This window comes from Narcine bancroftii, chromosome 4, assembly GCF_036971445.1.
Source record: "Narcine bancroftii isolate sNarBan1 chromosome 4, sNarBan1.hap1, whole genome shotgun sequence".
NCBI lineage: Eukaryota > Metazoa > Chordata > Chondrichthyes > Torpediniformes > Narcinidae > Narcine > Narcine bancroftii.
Genome location: NC_091472.1, coordinates 171335654 through 171353560, shown reverse-complemented (window position 1 = coordinate 171353560; position 17907 = coordinate 171335654). Strand labels below are relative to the sequence as shown.

The 17907-nt window shown below is 43.4% G+C and overlaps 1 protein-coding gene across 2 annotated transcripts in view; it reads left to right on the top strand.

Moving 5' to 3' along the window:
* The first annotated feature begins 70 nt into the window (after nucleotides 1-70).
* Nucleotides 71-17907, top strand: part of rnf10 (ring finger protein 10) — a 45497-nt gene continuing 27660 nt past the window's right edge. For both annotated transcript variants that reach the window (XM_069932973.1, XM_069932972.1), the window contains exons 1-4: nucleotides 71-525; nucleotides 10306-10496; nucleotides 11181-11389; nucleotides 15495-15585. In XM_069932973.1, coding sequence (XP_069789074.1) covers nucleotides 432-525; nucleotides 10306-10496; nucleotides 11181-11389; nucleotides 15495-15585 — 585 coding nt within the window. In that variant the 5' untranslated portion in view covers nucleotides 71-431. The remainder of the gene's footprint in view (nucleotides 526-10305; nucleotides 10497-11180; nucleotides 11390-15494; nucleotides 15586-17907) is intronic.

The following is a 17907-nucleotide window of genomic DNA, read 5'->3' as shown; positions in this document are numbered from 1 at the left end:
GTCCATGCCTCAGCACGGGGCGCAAAAGCGCAGGCGCAGATTTCCCAACCTCTATAAAAGGCTCTCCATCCGGGTTTTCCGTACTTGTTTGGCGACTCGTCGCCGTGCTGAGACGGGGGGTGGGGGAAAGTGACGGGGCTGGAAAACAGTGCAGCCTGACGCACGAAAGCCGCTTCAGGACCACGGGGTGGGGGTCAAGTGAAGCAACTGGACCCCTTCTTCCCATCTCAAAGGGCTTGTTTGGAGCCATTCGTCCCCCACCCCCTCAGTCTCTCTCTCCGCTCCGGTCTTATTTATCTTTGCAATTCTTCAGGATCACGATGCAGAGGTCGCCATGATGAAGATTAACGTTAGGCCCAGTTACGCGATGCCCTGTGGAAAACCGGTTGGCACAACCAGCCACGTCGCTCCTGTTGATCTGTCGGAAGCTGATGCTGGAAAACCCAGACATGGACAAGAAGTCTGCGCGATCCCCTTCGGCAGGGCCTACCAAGGCGCCCACCTCGGACAGTAAACCCAAACAAGGTAGGCACGCGCATGTCCTCCCCTCCCCTCCTCTCCTCTCCGGCGCTCGTAATGTTTACATGGTCATTTAACCCTGCATTGCCACTTCGAGTGTTTGTGATTGCACCTACATCACAAGGTTGTGCTTTGATGTCTTACGGCCGAATCTTGAGTGCTCGGGTCTTGTCAAGTCTCTGGGAGCGCTGACCCGAGTCCAGGATAAATTGGTTTGCACCAAACTTTCTCGATGGGAGTTCTTTAAATTCGTTTATAGAGAAAAACTTGGCACCGCGGTTGAAGAATGGCAGAAAAAACTCAGCAGATCAAACCGTGTCTTTGAGGCATCTCTACCTTGATGAAGGGCTGAACCCGAAACGTCAGTTATGTATTTTTATCTTTGCTATATGAGGGACACGGTTTGACCAGCTGAGTTTCCCCACCTTGCTTTTGCTTCCAGTTCATATAGTCAAGGACATTATAATTTCTCGTCTGATTTGTTGTATATTGGAAGTTTTTTAAAAAAATTCTGATATTTTTAATACCGCATTTCATTATTTTTTTAATAAGGTGGTGTGGACTGAACTTTTGAGGTCTGACCGACCTAGGGAACTTAACTATTGGAGGTTTAATTTTTCCAAGTTTATTATCTGATTGCACAAGTACAACCCGATGAAACAGGTGCAAAACACGGAGACTCACAATCAGTCATACGGGCAAACAATACATACTCAGAACAAATATACATTCATAAAAATAAATAAATGTTGTTTCGTAAATACGAGAGTCTCGGATGGATAGTGTGAGCAGTTCCTTTGCTCGTTCAGCATTCTCGCTGCCCGTGGGAAGAAGCTGTTCCTCAGCCTGGTGGTGCTGGCTCTGATACTCCTGTATCTCTTTCCCAACGGGAGGAGCTGAACGATGGTGAATTAAATAACCTTTTGGCATATGTTGGGGAATTTGATTTTAAGAATTATGGTTTTACGAAATAAATGTACTATGAAGTAAAACACAAGTTTTTGAAACTTATCATTTCAAAAACTGATGCTGTTTTTGCTGGATTGCAGCGTACATGCACAGATTGGGTAACTGACAATTTGAGTTTGCTCTAACTCTCTATCCCACAGCCCCGTATGATGACCCTCTCTCTGTCTTTGAGGCATTAAATTCAAGAAATCGTGTCTCATCTAATAACTTGGCATTGTGGAGCTGGCCACAGCCAAGAAAGATACAGCCACCACATTGAATGTTGTTAATGACTGTTTTATTCAAATTCAGCGCATGCCCCTTTAAGAGCAGCGTGAGCTCAGTCACCGCGTGCGCGGTGACTTCATAATCGCTGCCCCAGGCGCGCGCTGAGCAGGAGTCTCGTACAGGCATTGCAAAGGTGCCATATGTGGGCTGCGCCGAACAAACTAATTCCGCCGAGTCCAGCTCTTTGGGATGATGTGTCGGGCGGGCGCCGTGATGTGAGGGAGGTGGGGAGGGGTTTAGCGAGGAGAGCTTCTTACGGAGATCCGCCAACAGGTTTGCGTGCTCGGACGTGGCGTTGAGCTCCGGGCCAAAGAACTCACTGGGCAGCGAGAACGGTGTGCTGTATACCAGTTCTGCAGAAGATGCCTGTAGGTCCTCCTTGGGTGCCATTCTGATGCCGAGGACGACCCAGGACAGTTCGTCTACCCAACCTGGGCCGGTGAGGTGAGCCATGAGGGCAGATTTCAGGTGACGATGAAATCTCTCCACCAAACTATTTGCTGTGGGTGGTAAGCTGAAGTGTGGTGGAGTTGAACCCCCCGGGAGGTTTGCCAGCTGAGCCCAGAGCGCGGAGGTGAACTGGGCACCTCTGTCACTGGTGATGTGGGCTGGAACCCTGAACCTGGCAATCCAATGGCTGACTAATTTCCTGGCGCACGTCTCTGCGGAAGCCTCTTTGATGGGAATGGCCTCCGGCCATTTCGTGGTTCGGTCGACTATTGTGAGAAGGAAGTGCACCTCTCTGGACACCGGTGGGGGCCTACAACGTCAACTTGGATGTGCTGAAGTCTCCGCACCGCCGGGTCGAATTGCTGGCCTGTAATTGGAGAGGCACCTGGTGCAGTTCCTCGTCATTTCCGCCACCTTTTTGAGCCTGTGCCACACAAACCACTCTGCCACCATTTGCACTAATGTCTTCACCGAGAGGTGGGCTAGGTTGTGGACTAAGTTGAAAATCCTCAACCTCCACTGCGGTGGGACTACCGGGCACGGTAGAAGTCACAGAGCAGCATGTCTGGGCTGTTGGGCAACTGAATGTCCTGGAGATCGAGGCCAGAGATGGCGATCCAGAGAGTCTGTGTCTCTGTGTCCTGCTTCTGGGCCTATGCCAATTGTGTGTAGTCAAGGCCAGAGGCGAGAGCGTTGATCGACAGACGAGAGAGTGCGTCCGCCACGACATTGTATTTACCTCTCCTCTGCCGGATGTCGGTGGTGAACTCCGACACGTAGGAGAGGTGGTGTTCCTGACGACCCAACCACTGATCTGGGTGAGTGCCTGCGTGAGGGGCTTGTGGTCCGTGAACACCGTGAAGGGCCTACCCTCCAGAAAGTATCGTAAGTCCTGGATGACCAGGTATAGTGCCAGGAGCTCCTGGTCGAAAACGTTGTACTTGAGCTCCGGTGGGTGCAGCTGTTTGCTAAAGAAAGCCAGTGGGCGCCACAGTCCATTGAGCCACTGCTTGAGTACTCCCCCTACCGCCGTGGCTGAGGCATCCATCGAGAGCGCTGTGGGTGCTGGGTGCACCAGTAGAGTTGTGTTGGCAAGGGTCTCCTTTGTTGCAGCAAAAGTGATCTCTGCCTTCTCCGACCAGGCCAGGACTTTCTCCTTAGTGACGATCAATGCCAACAGCAGTTGCATATGGTGTGGACGGTGCCGGTGATGAACCGATGGTTAAAAATTCACCATCCCCACGAACTCCTTCAAGCCCTTGAGGGTGGTTGCTTGGGGAACCGTTGGACGGCCGCGACCTTCTCCGGCGCCAGGGCAGCCCTGGAACTGCAGCGTCTACTTGTCGATCTGACACTTGGCCATGTTAACCGGGGGGGGCAAACTCTGCCAGTTGGGCAAACGGGTTACAGAGGTGGCCATTGTGCTCTTCGCAGTTGCGGCTGGCGATAAGGATATAATCCAGATAAATAAACACCAAGTCCTTACCCACTGCGTCCATCAGGCGCTGAAAAGTCTGGGCCGTTTTCTTGAGCCCAAAGGGCATATACAGGAATTCAAAGGGGGTGATGATCGCTGTCTTGCTGATGTCCTCTGGGTGGACCGGGATCTGATGATAGCCCCGCACCAGATCGACCTTGGAGAAGACTTGCACACTGTGGAGATTGGCTGAGAAGTCTTGAATGTGAGGGAACCGGATACCTGTCCGGTGTGGTCGTGTCATTCAAGCGCTGGTAATCTCCACAGGGTCTCCAGCCCCCGGAGGATTTGGGGACCATGTGGAGGGGGGATGCCCAGGCACTGTCTGAGCGACGGATGATCCCCAACTCCTGCAGTCGAGAAAACTCCTTTACCAGCTGCAGCTTCTTGGACAGAAGTCGTCTGGGCTTGACATGCAGGCCCTGCGTGGAGATATGGTGGTATACCCGCTGGGGTAACGTGGTGCTGAGTTATGGTTGCAGGATGGCGGAGAACTTGTGGAGTCTGCTCGAAGTGGCGATGGTGGCAATCTCGAACTTGCAGGCGTCCAGGCGCACTGAATGGAAAGTGCGAGCTTTGACCAGCCTTTTCCCCTTCATGTTGACCAACAGGCCATGGGCCCTCAGGAAATTGGCCCCCAACAACGCAGTACCCACTGAGGCTAACGTGAACCAGCAGAATTTCTCTTTCCCTATCTGGATCTGCGCCCTGCGGGTTCCGAAGGTTTCGATGGCGGAATCATTGGCTGCCTGCAGGGTAGGACCACGAGATTTCTGGAGTGCGTGTCTCGAGGGCGATGGGGGGGGGGGGGTGCAGGACGCTCAGCTCCACCAGGAAACGCTGGCCAGTGGACTTGTGGGTAACATGAAAGAGTCTGTTCACGTGGCCAGCCGTCGCAGTCATCAATGGCGGCTGGCCAGGTCATTTCCTTGCTAACTGCATGGTTGTCGGCACTTACAAGCTTGCGCTCCCCAGCGCTGATGGTAAAAGCACCAGGTAGGATGGTGCTCCTCCGGCTTGTGCTTGGGGGAGTGTCGCGGCGGTTGGCTCCTGGTCGCATAACATGACTGAGGACTGCTTCGTTCTCCCTCTTGGTGCGCCAGAGGATGTCTGCTTGGGCTGCGACTTGGCGTGGATCCGTGAAGTCCTCATCCGCCAGGAGTAGGTGAATGTCCTCTGGCATTTGCTCGAGGAAGATCTGACAGAATAGGAAACAAGGTCTGTGATCCTCCACCAGCGCCAGCCTCTCGTCCATGAGGGCCGATGGTGTGCAGTCGGAGTCTGGAAGCATGCTGCTGAGGGTAGAGCCTGAAAGTGTCGAGGAGCAGGTTCTTGAGGGCAGGATATTTACCCTCGGCTGGTGGGTTGTGTATTAGATCATCCACCCTGGCTGCCGTTTCTTCGTCCAGCACACTCATGATGTGGTAGAACATTGTGGCATCTGCTGAAATGTTCCTCAGTTGAAACTACGCCTCTGCCTGCCCGAACCAGATACACAGGCGATGGGTCCAGAAGGGGGGCAGTTTGATGGCAACACCGTTGATCTCGGCTGGATCCATGTTCTTGAGACCAGAGAGGTGTCTGGGCTCGTCGGGGTCACCAATGTGGAGTTGGCCACAGCCAAGAAAGACATAGCCACCACTTTGAATGTCGTGAACGACTTTTATTCAAATTCAATGCGCGCCTCTTTAAGGGCAGCGTGAGCTCAGACACTGCGTGCGTGGTGACGTCAAAATCGCTGCCCCAGGCGTGTACTGGGCAGGAGACTTGAGGCAGGGAAAAACCCTGACGGCGCCATCTTCCCATGGGTGCCCCGCCCTGTGGCGTTGCATGCGGGGCCAGTTCGCCATGAGAGAGTGCGCTGCCACAGCATGTTCCTTAGGACTCATTTAATGTAACAATTTTTCATCACTATCCTTTTCAGTGTTTTGAAATGACCAAATCTGAAGCAAGATCATTTAAAAAAAATTACAAATGATGGAATTTAGAAGTTCAAAAACAAATAATTAGAGGCACTCAACATATCAAACTGCATCCGTGGAAAGTATTTCTGGTTTAAGACCTCTTGTCAAACCTGGGGGGGGAAAAAAGCAGTTTATTGTAAATTATGAAGAAAGTGGGTGGTTATTGGAGGTGGAGAAAAAGGAAAAACAATAAGATCACAAACAAAAGAACATGGAGTTGTGAAATTAAGGGTTGCAGGATATACCCAGAAAGGCAGGCTGTGTTAATAGAGGAAAATTAGCCAATATAGTAGATTGATCACCAACGAGATATCATCTGTTCTTATAGAAACATAAGTTACCTGAAATTGCAGCCTTTTATATTTTGTTAAATTCTACAGTGTGAAAAGGAGTGGCCCTTTCCACTGCCTGACCTGAGTACTACTTTATAAAATGTGCAGAAATAAATAATTGAGGCATGTATGTTGGCTACTTTGTGGAATACCTATAGTCAGATTACAGATGTGACCCTAAGATTCTAGCCATTTAATTCTCAACCCCACTGTGACTATCCTGGAGTTCCTATGCTTACAAGACAAACATAATCAATAATATCAGCTTTTGAGTCATTTTGCAGCCTTTTGGAATTGACAAATAATTTTATTGGTACTTACACAATCATTAGTTCCATCTTTGCTTCCTTTGCCTTGCACCATTTGCCTTTGTTAATGTCCTGCCCTCTAATCTGTCAAAGGTTTACTTTATTTCCTCTTCTTGCTTCTTCCCTTTTCCCCCGCTATTTGTCTAAAATTGGTTACATATTATGATTCTTTTCCAGCTTTGAAAAGTCATTATCCCAAACCATTAGGTAGGATTTTATTGAAAAATGCCACTGTATGGAATGATTTAATTTATTAGAATGTCCTTGTGTAGGTGTCATAAAACTAGATTTGTGGAAATGGCAGTCTTGTCATGCAAATGTTCAATATTGGGATCCAATGTAAACTTGGACTTTTTTTTTTTGCAGATTGTTAGCAAGCCTGCAATGGCAGAAAATCTGGGCTACTGTTGTCTTTAAATATTTCCAGCATATTCTCCATTCAATTTGATTTCCAGTGCTGATATGTATTGTGGATTCCTAGTGTGTGTATTTTCTTTGCCTGGGGAGGAAAAATATTCTGTTGGACCTATTTGTTGATGCTAATAAGTCCTTCATTCTTTTGGGAATGATGACATTCAACACCATCATCCCCTCAAAACTAATAAGCAAAGTCCAAGATCAAGGTCTCAATAGCCCACTGTGCAATCGTATCCTGTTTCCTCATCTCCAGATCCCAATTCAGTATGGATTGGTAAGAACACCTCCACGATCTCCAGCCACACCACATGGTGGTGTATTTAGCTCTGCTCTACTTGCTCCACATCTGTCTATGTAGCTCGGTACACCACCAATAACTCTACACATTTGCTGACCATAGTAGTCTGTTTTAAAAAGGGGTGATGAGTCAGCATTGAGGAAGATTTGAAAACTTAAATTTCTGGAAGTCATTCTCTTTGGACAACCTTTCCTGGATCCAACATACAAATGACATTGTGAAGAAAGCACATCAGTGTCTCTACTTCCTCAGGAGTTTGTGGAGGTTTGGTATGACATTGGAAACCTTGGGAAGCTTCTACAGGTGTGTAGTGGAAAGTGCATTGACTGGCTGCATCATGGCCTTTTTTTTGGGGGGGGGGGCATCAATACCTCCGAGCGGAAAACCCTGCAAAAGGCAGTGGACACAGCTCAGTACATCACAAGCAAAACACTCTCCACCATTGAGAGCCTCTACATCGAACACTGCCATAGGAGAGTAGCAGCAATCATCAAGGATTTACACTGCCCAGGACATGATCTGTTTTTGCTGCTGCCATCAGGAAAGAGGTACAGGCTACAAGACTCGCACCACCAGGTTCAGGAATAGCTGCTACCCCCTCCACCATCAGACTCCTGAACAAAAAACTCATTCAGATTCATTTAAGGACTTTGCTCATTATTTATTGTTGAACATTTATTTTCTGTATTTGCAGTTTGTACACAAGAAAGAAATGTAAACAGTCTACAGTTAATTAGAAATTCTGCCTGGCCCTCAGGAAAAAGAATCTCAGGGTTGATTGATGCCGTGTAGTTTGTATTCTGACAATAAATTTGAACTTTAGGTACCTTGTATCATAAATGGGTTAATTTTAATCACTAGGCCCAAGACTGGCCATTTGTGTCCAATTGATATTATTGAGTGATACCAACTTTGTAATTCCTGTTTCCATTTGGAACTGATACCTGAATCAAGAATTGTTAGATTTCATTAAACCCATAATTATTGATGTTGGTAAATTTTGAGGTGGACGATTCTGATAAACCTCAGCTCTTTCAGAAGAAATTCTTGTCATTTTATGAGATTTGTTTCCTAGTTCATTGCTTCTCCACTGGAGAAGACCTATTTGCAGCATCCAACCCACCTCTCAAACTATTGGAAAATTTTATGTCATTCAGATGATCATTTGGTGTTCAAACCTTCAGGGAAGAATTGCCCAGTCTGGATTCTTCATCTAGGGAATCAGTTCTGTGTGTTTTTTCTTCAAGATTTAGCTTTGATTAGAGACCAACACTTGAAAGCTTCATTTCAACAGTGGTGCTCCTAAAGTCTTCCGTCATTGCAGTTGGGCTTACTCCACTTTCGCTGTCCTTCCATTTAAATGCAGGACTCTGGATCTTCAAGCATTTAATAGTTTCATATATTGAAGTATTTTACTATCAAAGTGGGCAACTTTGTATTTCTGTTGTCACAGTACAGATACTGTGGATAGATACTTATCTATCCTTTGGAGACTTTGCCCTCCTTACCACTTGCTTTTCCATTCACTATTAGATTGGGCACATAACAGGTTTTTTAAAGTAATGAATGTAGATTGCCAGTAACTGATGCCCCAGCAATTATCTCTATTCCACCAAATCTAATAGATCACCAACCTAAGTGACTACTCTTGTTAACTGTCATTTAACAAATTGCCTGCTGATTTTAATATTATTAGCAATCTCAAGTCTGTGGCCTCTTATTGAGATGCATGGTGGCACAGTTTGTAAAGCTTCTACCATGATGCATCAGTGTCCAGGGTTTTACCCTGGCCTTCATTGCTCTCTGCTGTAGTTTGCACATTCTTCCTGCATTGCAAGTGTTTTCTCCCATGTTCCAGTAATGCATTCATTGGGAAATTAGTCAGTCATTTTAAATTAGCTGTAGTATGTCAGTAAATTTTAAGACCAAGGGAAGTTGCTGGAAATATTGGGAAAATACTTGCAGGGAGAATTGGGTTGCTCTGAGAGCCGGCACAGACTCATTTGCTCTGTGTCACATGTCTTTTGGAATTCCAAATCCACCACAACCATAAGTTCTTGCAGATCAAGTAAAAAAAAAATTATCTGGTTACAACCAGTAAGAGCTCTTGGTAATCTTCCTTTTCTAAAATAATCTTAATATGACTGTGTTCTTATTGTCTAGCAGGTTCCTCAAGAATGACTGGCAGCGTTTTCCGAATGTTAGGCCTTGTGTGTTGGTTCCCTGCTGCTTTTCTCTCCCTCAAATAGCACTGTTATATTTGCTGATTTCTAATTTTCTAGGACATTTATAAAATCTTGAAACTGATGAAGAATATTCCTGTATTTCTGTAGTCAACATTTAAAAAAAAGTTATGAGTGAATTCAGTCTTTGTTTCTATTGCTTTGTCAATTTTTTTACTCAAGTTCCTAATTTGCCCATTGATTATCTGTTATTGGTACATTTTTTTACTTCTATTGTGAAGGCATAAAAATATTTATTTCCTCATTTCCCAGTTTTAATTTGTCATTTTAAAAGTACACCCTTCAAACTAATTTCTTATTTCTTGCTGTTATGCTCTCCTCTCTGTTTTGTCCATCAAATATTTTAGTTCCTAAAATATTTCCAATTAATTGACCTACGAATGGCTCCTCATTCTCTTGACCCTCAAGGCTAGCTTGCACATTATATCTCTCCTGATTTCATTCCTACTCCCCTCACAGCCGTGCATGCAACAAGTTGGGTAGGCAATGTGAACTCAGTTTGAAGAATCTGGATGCATTCTGCTGAAATCGATATTCAGCTAACTATTTATAATCTTTAAATATAGTGTAGATATTTCCATTTTTTTCACAAAACCTATTTGGAAAGAGTTTGAATATAGAGATCCAATTCCCATTTTATTCATTGTTTAAATAACCCTTATCGTTCTGGCAGATAAATTTCAAAATGACATCATCTACTCTTTAACTTTTGATTACTTCTGATTTTGAACACTGACCTGTTCCCCTTATTCCTTGTTATTTGCTGCAGATGTTCGTGCTTAATTTATTATTTCTTGAAATTAGTACTGTAATTTGAATGAACTTAGTACAATGCTGAAAGATGGTCATCCAACTCCTTGCTTTTGTAGCCATTCTTAATGTTCCTTGGGAATACAGGAGCAGGGAGAAATTTTATGGAAGAGATAGACATTTAAATAATTTTGTATCCATTTTTAATGCACCAGAATACTTTAAGTGATATCCTTGGTTAACAAATCCTTGATTTCTCAGTCAAGTATTATTCATGATGATAAAAATTAACACTTTTTAAACTTTTTCAGATGGGAAATTTGGAAATGGATCAAAACGCTACAACAGAAAACGAGACCCAGTTTTTCCTAAAACTGAAAATGTATCTAATCAGACCCGCCGCTCCATTCCACAGAAAAGCAAAGCTTTTGACAAGAGACCTCCAGCACGTGGTGCCAACAAACCCTTTAGCACTTCTGGTAATGGTGGTAGACGGGAGGAGGTGAGATCGAATGTATTCTCTTGTATTTCATTGAAAAAGATTGGTGTTGCAGTGCTACAGTATTTCTTGAACCAATTGGCAGGATGAATTTTTGATCTGCCTTTTGCATGGGATTTTTATCCTAACTAATAGGACAAAATACTTCAAGCTTGAATCTGATCTATAATGCAAGATTTATTGGAGCACCTACCATATTCAGCATGGTTTGTCCCTTTCATACAGTTCATATAGCAGATGAATATCAATCAATTTGGATAGACTGGAATGGTTTAAAAGTTTTCTGCTGTTTTCTCATCATGAATGTGTAATTTTTGCTTTGACGTTGTACATATTTTCTTCAGTTTAGACTATTGATTTGCATAGCTGTTGGGTGAAAATTTGGTTGGTCTGTGTGCTGGCCCAGAGTACCAACTATTTTAATGAACTTTACACAATATTTAAGATTTACTACTGTTTGCCCAAAACCAGTGGTTCTCAACTATTTTCTTTCCACTCACATACCACTTTAATCCCTATGCCACCAGAGCTCTGTGATTAGTAAGGGATTGCCTAAAGTGGTATGTGAGTGGAAAGAAAAAGGTTGAGAACCACTACCCTAAACCAACGCACAATGAGGCATCAAGTTAGGAAAAGTTTAGAGTACAGAAACAGTATTGCAAGTTGAGACTTTTTTTCTATCTGCAGGTAGCAGAGGTGCAAAGGGCAGAGTTCAGCCCTGCCCAGTTTACTGGTCCTAAGAAGATAAGCCTAAACCACCTGTTAAATTTTACTTTTGAACCTCGTGGACAGTCAGGGTTACATTATGATGGCAGTTATCAAGGACGCTGGGGTAAAAGAAACAAGTGGGGGCATAAACACAAGCCATTCAACAAGGAGCAGTTTCTGCAGGCCAAGTAAGTAGAGCATTATGAATTTGGTAACTTGAATTTGTTCACTTTGAATTGAATAATTGCATATAGATTGCATTCACTAATTTTCAAGGTTTTTATTAAAAAAAAGGACAATTCTGGAGCTGCTGTGATGATGCTGCCTCTGGTGCGGACCTGAGAGAGTTGAGAAAGTGCTGCTTCTCAGGATCCTCCTGCCTGGTCTTAATGTTGATGGCTCCATACAGACTTTAAATCGCCTGATAGTTTTTGTAAAATCCTGCAACCACGGGGTCTCTGCCCAAGATGACAGCAGCTGTGTTGGGCAGTGTATCACAAGGGGTTGCAGACTGCAGGGGAGCAGTGGGCTGGCACAGGGCAGCAGAAACAGGAAGAACAACTGCCTGCCTCCCCCCCCCCCACTCCCTGCCCTGTTGAGAAGGAGAATCATAGGAGACAATTGTACAGGATGGTGACCACAACAGATGACCAGCGAAGGGCTATACGGTTGAATGATCCACACAGGATGCGGCTGCTGGAGAGGTGAGATCCAGGGATTCAAGAGTGTGCCGAAGGCACGAAGGGCCTTTGGCTTCTGAAGGCATCCTGATCATATCAGGGGTTTGCATCTGGAGTTTGGATTGCTGATTATTTGAACTGGAGTCTGTGCGGCTGCTGGAGGTGAATTAGCAGATGCTTTTGCTGCTTTCTCCTATTGTTAGAGGCAAACTGCGCTGGGTAGGTCACGTCTCCAGAATGGAGGACCATCGCCTTCCCAAGATCGTGTTATGGCGAGCTGGTCACAGAGACAGAGGTGCACCAAAGAAGAGGTACAAGGACTGCCTAAAGAAAGCTCTTGGTGCCTGCCACATTGACCACCGCCAGTGGGCTGATCTCGCCTCAAACCGTGCATCTTGGCGCCTCACAGTTTGGCGGGCAGCAACCTCCTTTGAAGAAGACCGCAGAGCCCACCTCACTGTCAAAAGACAAAGGCAGAGGGCACTGCTCAGGGTGACTTGTTTGCCTTGTGGCTGACAAATGTTGAAGTATATCTTCAAATAATATATTTAAAATGTAATATATACATGACAATAAAAGGAATCTTTGAATTTGAATGGAGCTCTTACTTTGAACAGTTTGGTTTCAGTTGTGCTAGCAATTGGAAAACTGCTTCTCGTATCTGGGATTGATTTTATGAATTTAAGTTTAGTATATTAAAACCCCATACACATCTTCCCCAGCATGGTGTCTTTTGAGGCCAGGGCTCATTTCATTTCCCCACTTTCTTTGTTGAGCAGGTTTTAAAAAAAGGTGTTGAATATTGCTGAATTCCAGGAAGGCACCTTCCTTGTTCTAAGGGGTAGTGATTGGTAGGCTTGGAAGATGAGTTTATTTTGTAGCTCTTTGTGCGACTAGAATTTAAAATGGCTTGCTTTTGTAAAAAGTTCACAGTAAAATGTTTGCGTTTGAAAGGAGTATTGGAAAAACTTGTGTAGGCAGATCACGGAAGGAGATGAAAACAATAGGTTTGTGCTTGTTGGAGATTTTAACTTTCCCACTATTCTTTGATTTAAGGGGCTTAGATGGGAAGGATTTTGTAAAAATTGGATTTAAGGTTTTTCTGAAAGATTATGATAGTGCCTCAGTGGGGAGGGAACTTTACTTGAAATTGGCAAATGAGATTGGATGAATGGTTTGGGAATAGTGACCATAGATTAGTAAATTTCAAGGTAATCCAGGGAAACCCCTTTAGGACTCGAACTCATTATGAACTTTTGGAAAAAAATATCAAAGTTATGGGGATGTGCATTTCGATAGATGGGTACCTGGGTGAAGTAGATTAGGGTCAGCTGCTGAGAAGAAACTGCATCTGATAAATGAGGCATTTCAAAGAGAGATGGTAAGAATCAGGATGTCCCTCTAAGGGGAGGAGGCAATAATGACATCTTGGTTCACAAAGGATACTGAAGCTTTAATGAGGGAAAAAGAAGCCTATGTCAGGCATAGAAAACTGATATCAAATAAGTCACTAAAAGGATGTAGAAATAAATGAAAGAAATTGAGAGTAAAAAGGGACCATAAAGAGAATTTGACAAGTACTATTGAGGAGTATCCAAATCCTTTTGTATTACTAGAAATTAGAGTAATTAAGAATAGGCTCCTGAAGGTTAGTCTGTGAATGGAGCCAAGGGATATCTATTCACCAGAGAGAAGGACAGCAGCAAGTTGGATAATTAGGGAGTGATCTGCTGATATTCTGGACTGTGCCTGTATCGGAAAGGTGTTAGAAATATTGAAGTATATTAGGGTGGATACATTTCTGGAGCTTGACTGGTTCTATTCCAGTATGCAAAGGGCAGCAAGGGAGGCAATTTCTGGGGTGTTTGAGATTTTTGCATCCTCATTAGCCAAGATTGAAGACTTGAATGTAACTAATATTCAAAAAGGGCAGAAGGGAAAAACCGGGAAACTACAGGTTAGTACCCCTTCCATCAATGGCAGGAATTTGTTGGAACGACAGAGGGCTGATTAGGTGGAGTCAACATGGTTTTGTACTGAAGAGATGGAGTATTTAAAAATCTGACCTTCGAGGGCTAACAAAGAATTGATGAAGGCAAAGCAATAAGGTGATTTTACATGGACTTTGGTCATGCATTTGACTAGGATCTGGAGCATGTGTGATAATCTCATCTATAAGGTTAAATCACACAAGGGATTAGAGTTTTAATATCGTATACACAAGTAGTATACATCTACAACAAAATTCTTCCTTGTGGTAGAGGTGTGCCGGTAAACTAGATTCAAACTTCAAAGGCAGAATATTTTGGACAGGTACATAGGTTGGAAGGATGGAGAGGAATGCAGGCCTAATGCCAGCAAATGAGATTAACAAAAAATGGGCATCAAGGCTGGCATGGGTGAGGTAGACTGAAAGGGCTCATTTCTGTGTTCCCAAGAGGCATTTGTAAAGATCAGATGCAGAATTTATCAGCTCCGGCTTCGTGAATCTCTTGACTGTTCCTTCAAATAATAACTACTTTGTACAGGTTGTACCTCTCTTCTATGGCTCTGGTCTGACAACTCCATGGTCCAACACATGTGAATCTGTAAAGTTTATTAAAAAAAATAAAAAAATTAAAAAATATTTAATTGTTTGCATCATCACGGGGGAAAAAAAGAATAAAACATTAATTAAATATCCAAAGCCAATGATACAAAAAAGTACTTTTATATATTTCTCCCCATTCCCCCCCCACCCAAAAGTAAGGAAAGAAAAGAAACACCTACCATTTAATATACAATCATATTAGCATAGACAATCATTAATTGTTATTAAAAAATTATTAATTAAGAGGAGTGGATAAGATAGGTGGACAGAAAATTATCCATAAAATCCATATATGGTTTCCAAATACTATATAAAAAAAAAAATTTCAACTCTATTCCTTAAACTATACATAATATTTTCCAAAGGAATACAATTTTGCATCTCACTATACCATCTACTTAATAACACTTCTCTATCGTCTTTCCATGATATCACTATACATTTCTTTGCAGTTGCTATTGCAATACTTTATATAAAAAAAAAAAATTCTTGGTATTTGTCCAATCCTTTTCATAAATATCTCCAAGTAAAAATATTCTTGGATCCTTTGGTTTCTTTATCTTCATAATTTGCACTGTAAAGGTTGAATCTACCACAATCAGGACTAGAGTTCAAGTCACGCACTGTCTTTAAGGAGTTTTGAACGAATGTTCTGATTACTGGCACTGTAAAGGTGTTGCGCTAACCGCTAAACTAACTGTGCTGCCACACAGTATTTTCAGTTTTAAGGTTTGTTCCAACTTTGTTTATATGGGGGGGGGGGGGGGGTTCCCCTGCGGAGTCCATTTCTGTTTTCTAGCATTTTCTGTGGTCTGGCAATGGTCAGGTCCCAATGTCACCAGATTGGATTTACAACCTGTACTGCTGATGTTCCATTAAGGACTATATGTCCTAAATGGTGTGCACACAAAAAAAGAAACTAAAGTATATTAAAAGGATTACAAAAGTTAAATATCTGTTCTAAAGTCTAACTTGAACTAATGGGTTTTATTGGCTAATTGCTCATTTTTTTTTCTGTTCAAGCTGTCAGTTTGTGGTTTCTGAAGAGCAGGACTACAGCATTTACTTTGCTGACCCAGATACACTGGTGAACTGGGACTTTGTACAGCAGGTGGTAAGTACTTTTGCATCTGGGATTGGTGGTTTGTTCTCAGTATTTCCTAGAATACAGATCTTATTCCAAAATATCCTAAAGAGTTTTAAAAGGTTTTGGTAAAGTTCCAGGTGACCTTTCATGTTTTGCAAACCATGTTTTGCCAATAACTGAGCCTTCAATTTTAAGGATTCTGACTCTTTATATTTATAATGCAGTTTTTAGTGTAACCTACACTCATCAGGATTTGATAATATTAGGGTACTTTATTAGATTTAAATCTTTTTCAAAATTGCTATCAAGTGCCTAATCCCTACCAAGGTAGTTTTCTAGTGTACCATTACAAATTCATATAATTGCCAGGTTTTATTTCAAGAGCAAACAAAATCAAAAAATGTTTCTGATAACCTAAAAAAAGAAAAAAAAATTTATGTGGAGTTGTATAGCATAGCAATGAGCTCTTTCACACAGCATGTTTATGCAGACCAAATACCCATCTAAATTGATCTCCTATAGTTGGACCACAGTCTTCTGTGTTTGCGCGATCAGATTTTTTTTATAGTGGGTCTCGAGTTGCAACCACCTAGGTGCAAATAAAAAAAAAAAATTCTCAGATTCTCTAACCTTCTGAATCATCACCATTGACCTATGTATTCTTGATTTTGGATGTCTCACTATCCACAATATCTATGCCTCTCATAGTTTTTAATTCTCTTAAGTTGTTTAAAAAGTCTTACCTTGTAAGTGAAACATTCCATCTGTCCTACACTTTCTCCTGTACAATCACATCTTTCTGATGTTGTGATTAAATTTACACACAATACCTTCAGCTCCAGCTAAGGCCTAAACAATCTTTTGAAACATTGTACCATGATCTTTTACTCTGTGCCCTGGCTAATGAAAGCTAATTTTGTATGATGCACAGTTGGAGTCGTGGTTAGTCGAACACCTTTATGGCACCAGTGATTGGGACTGGACCTGGGTTTGAATCCTGCACTGTCTGTAAGGAGTTTGTTCTCCCTGTATCTGCATGGGTTTTCTCTGGGGGCTCAGTTTCTTCCCACCCTTCAAAAATATACCAGAATATAAGTTAATGGGGTGTAAATTGGGTGCCATGGACTTGTAGGGCTGAAATGGCCTATTATTGAAGTGTATGTCTAAATTTAAAAAAAAATTAAATGCTTTCAACTTGTTGAACAATGCTGCTACTTTCTGTTTCATCGGCACTCCCTGGGCCCCTAGCATTCATGGTGTGTATCCTGCCCTTGTTGGACATTCCAAGGTATGTTGTATTTATTGGGATGGAATTTTAATTTACTGTCTGATCAATATCCTTCTGTAGCTTAAGGCTACCCTCTTCATTATCCACACCACCAATTTTCATGTCTTCAAACCTACTGATTATACCTGATGCATTCACATCTTTCTTAAAAAAATGTTTTATTTTTTATTTTTCACACTATGAACCATATCAACATGTACAAATGTTTCTCATTAAATTTATAGTGATCTTTTCTCCCTTTTTTCCCCCTCCCTCCCTCCTCTATACCCACCCCCCCCAAACCCATAAATATTCAACATATACAATATCTTGCTTTCTTTCTTCTTTGGCTTGGCTTCGCGGACGAAGATTTATGGAGGGGTATGTCCACGTCTGCTGCAGGCTCGTTGGTGACTGACAAGTCCAATGCGGGACAGGCAGGCACAGTTGCAAGGGAAAATTGGTTGGTTGGGGTTGGGGGTTGGGTTTTTCCCCCTTTATCTTTTGTCAGTGAGGTGGGCTCTGCGGTCTTCTTCAAAGGCGGTTGCAGCCCGCCGAAGTGTGAGGCGCCAAGATGCACGGTTGGAGGCGAGATCAGTCCACTGGCGGTGGTCAATGTGGCAGGCACCAAGAGATTTCTTTAAGCAGTCCTTGTACCTCTTCTTTGGTGCACCTCTGTCTCGGTGGCCAGTGGAGAGCTCGCCATAGAACACGATCTTGGGAAGGCGATGGTCCTCCATTCTGGAGACGTGACCCACCCAGCGCAGTTGGGTCTTCATGGATTCGATGCTTGTGGACTCTGCCAGCTCGAGTACTTCGATGTTGGTGATGAAGTCATTCCAATGAATGTTGAGGATGGAGCGGAGACAGCGCTGATGGAAGCGTTCTAGGAGCCGTAGGTGATGCCGGTAGAGGACCCATGATTCGGAGCTGAACAGGAGCGTGGGTATGATAACGGCTCTGTACATGCTGATCTTTGTGTGTTTCTTCAGGTGGTTGTTTTTCCAGACTCTGTGTAGTCTTCCAAAGGCACTATTTGCCTTGGCGAGTCTGTTGTCTATCTCTCTTTGTCGATCTTTGCA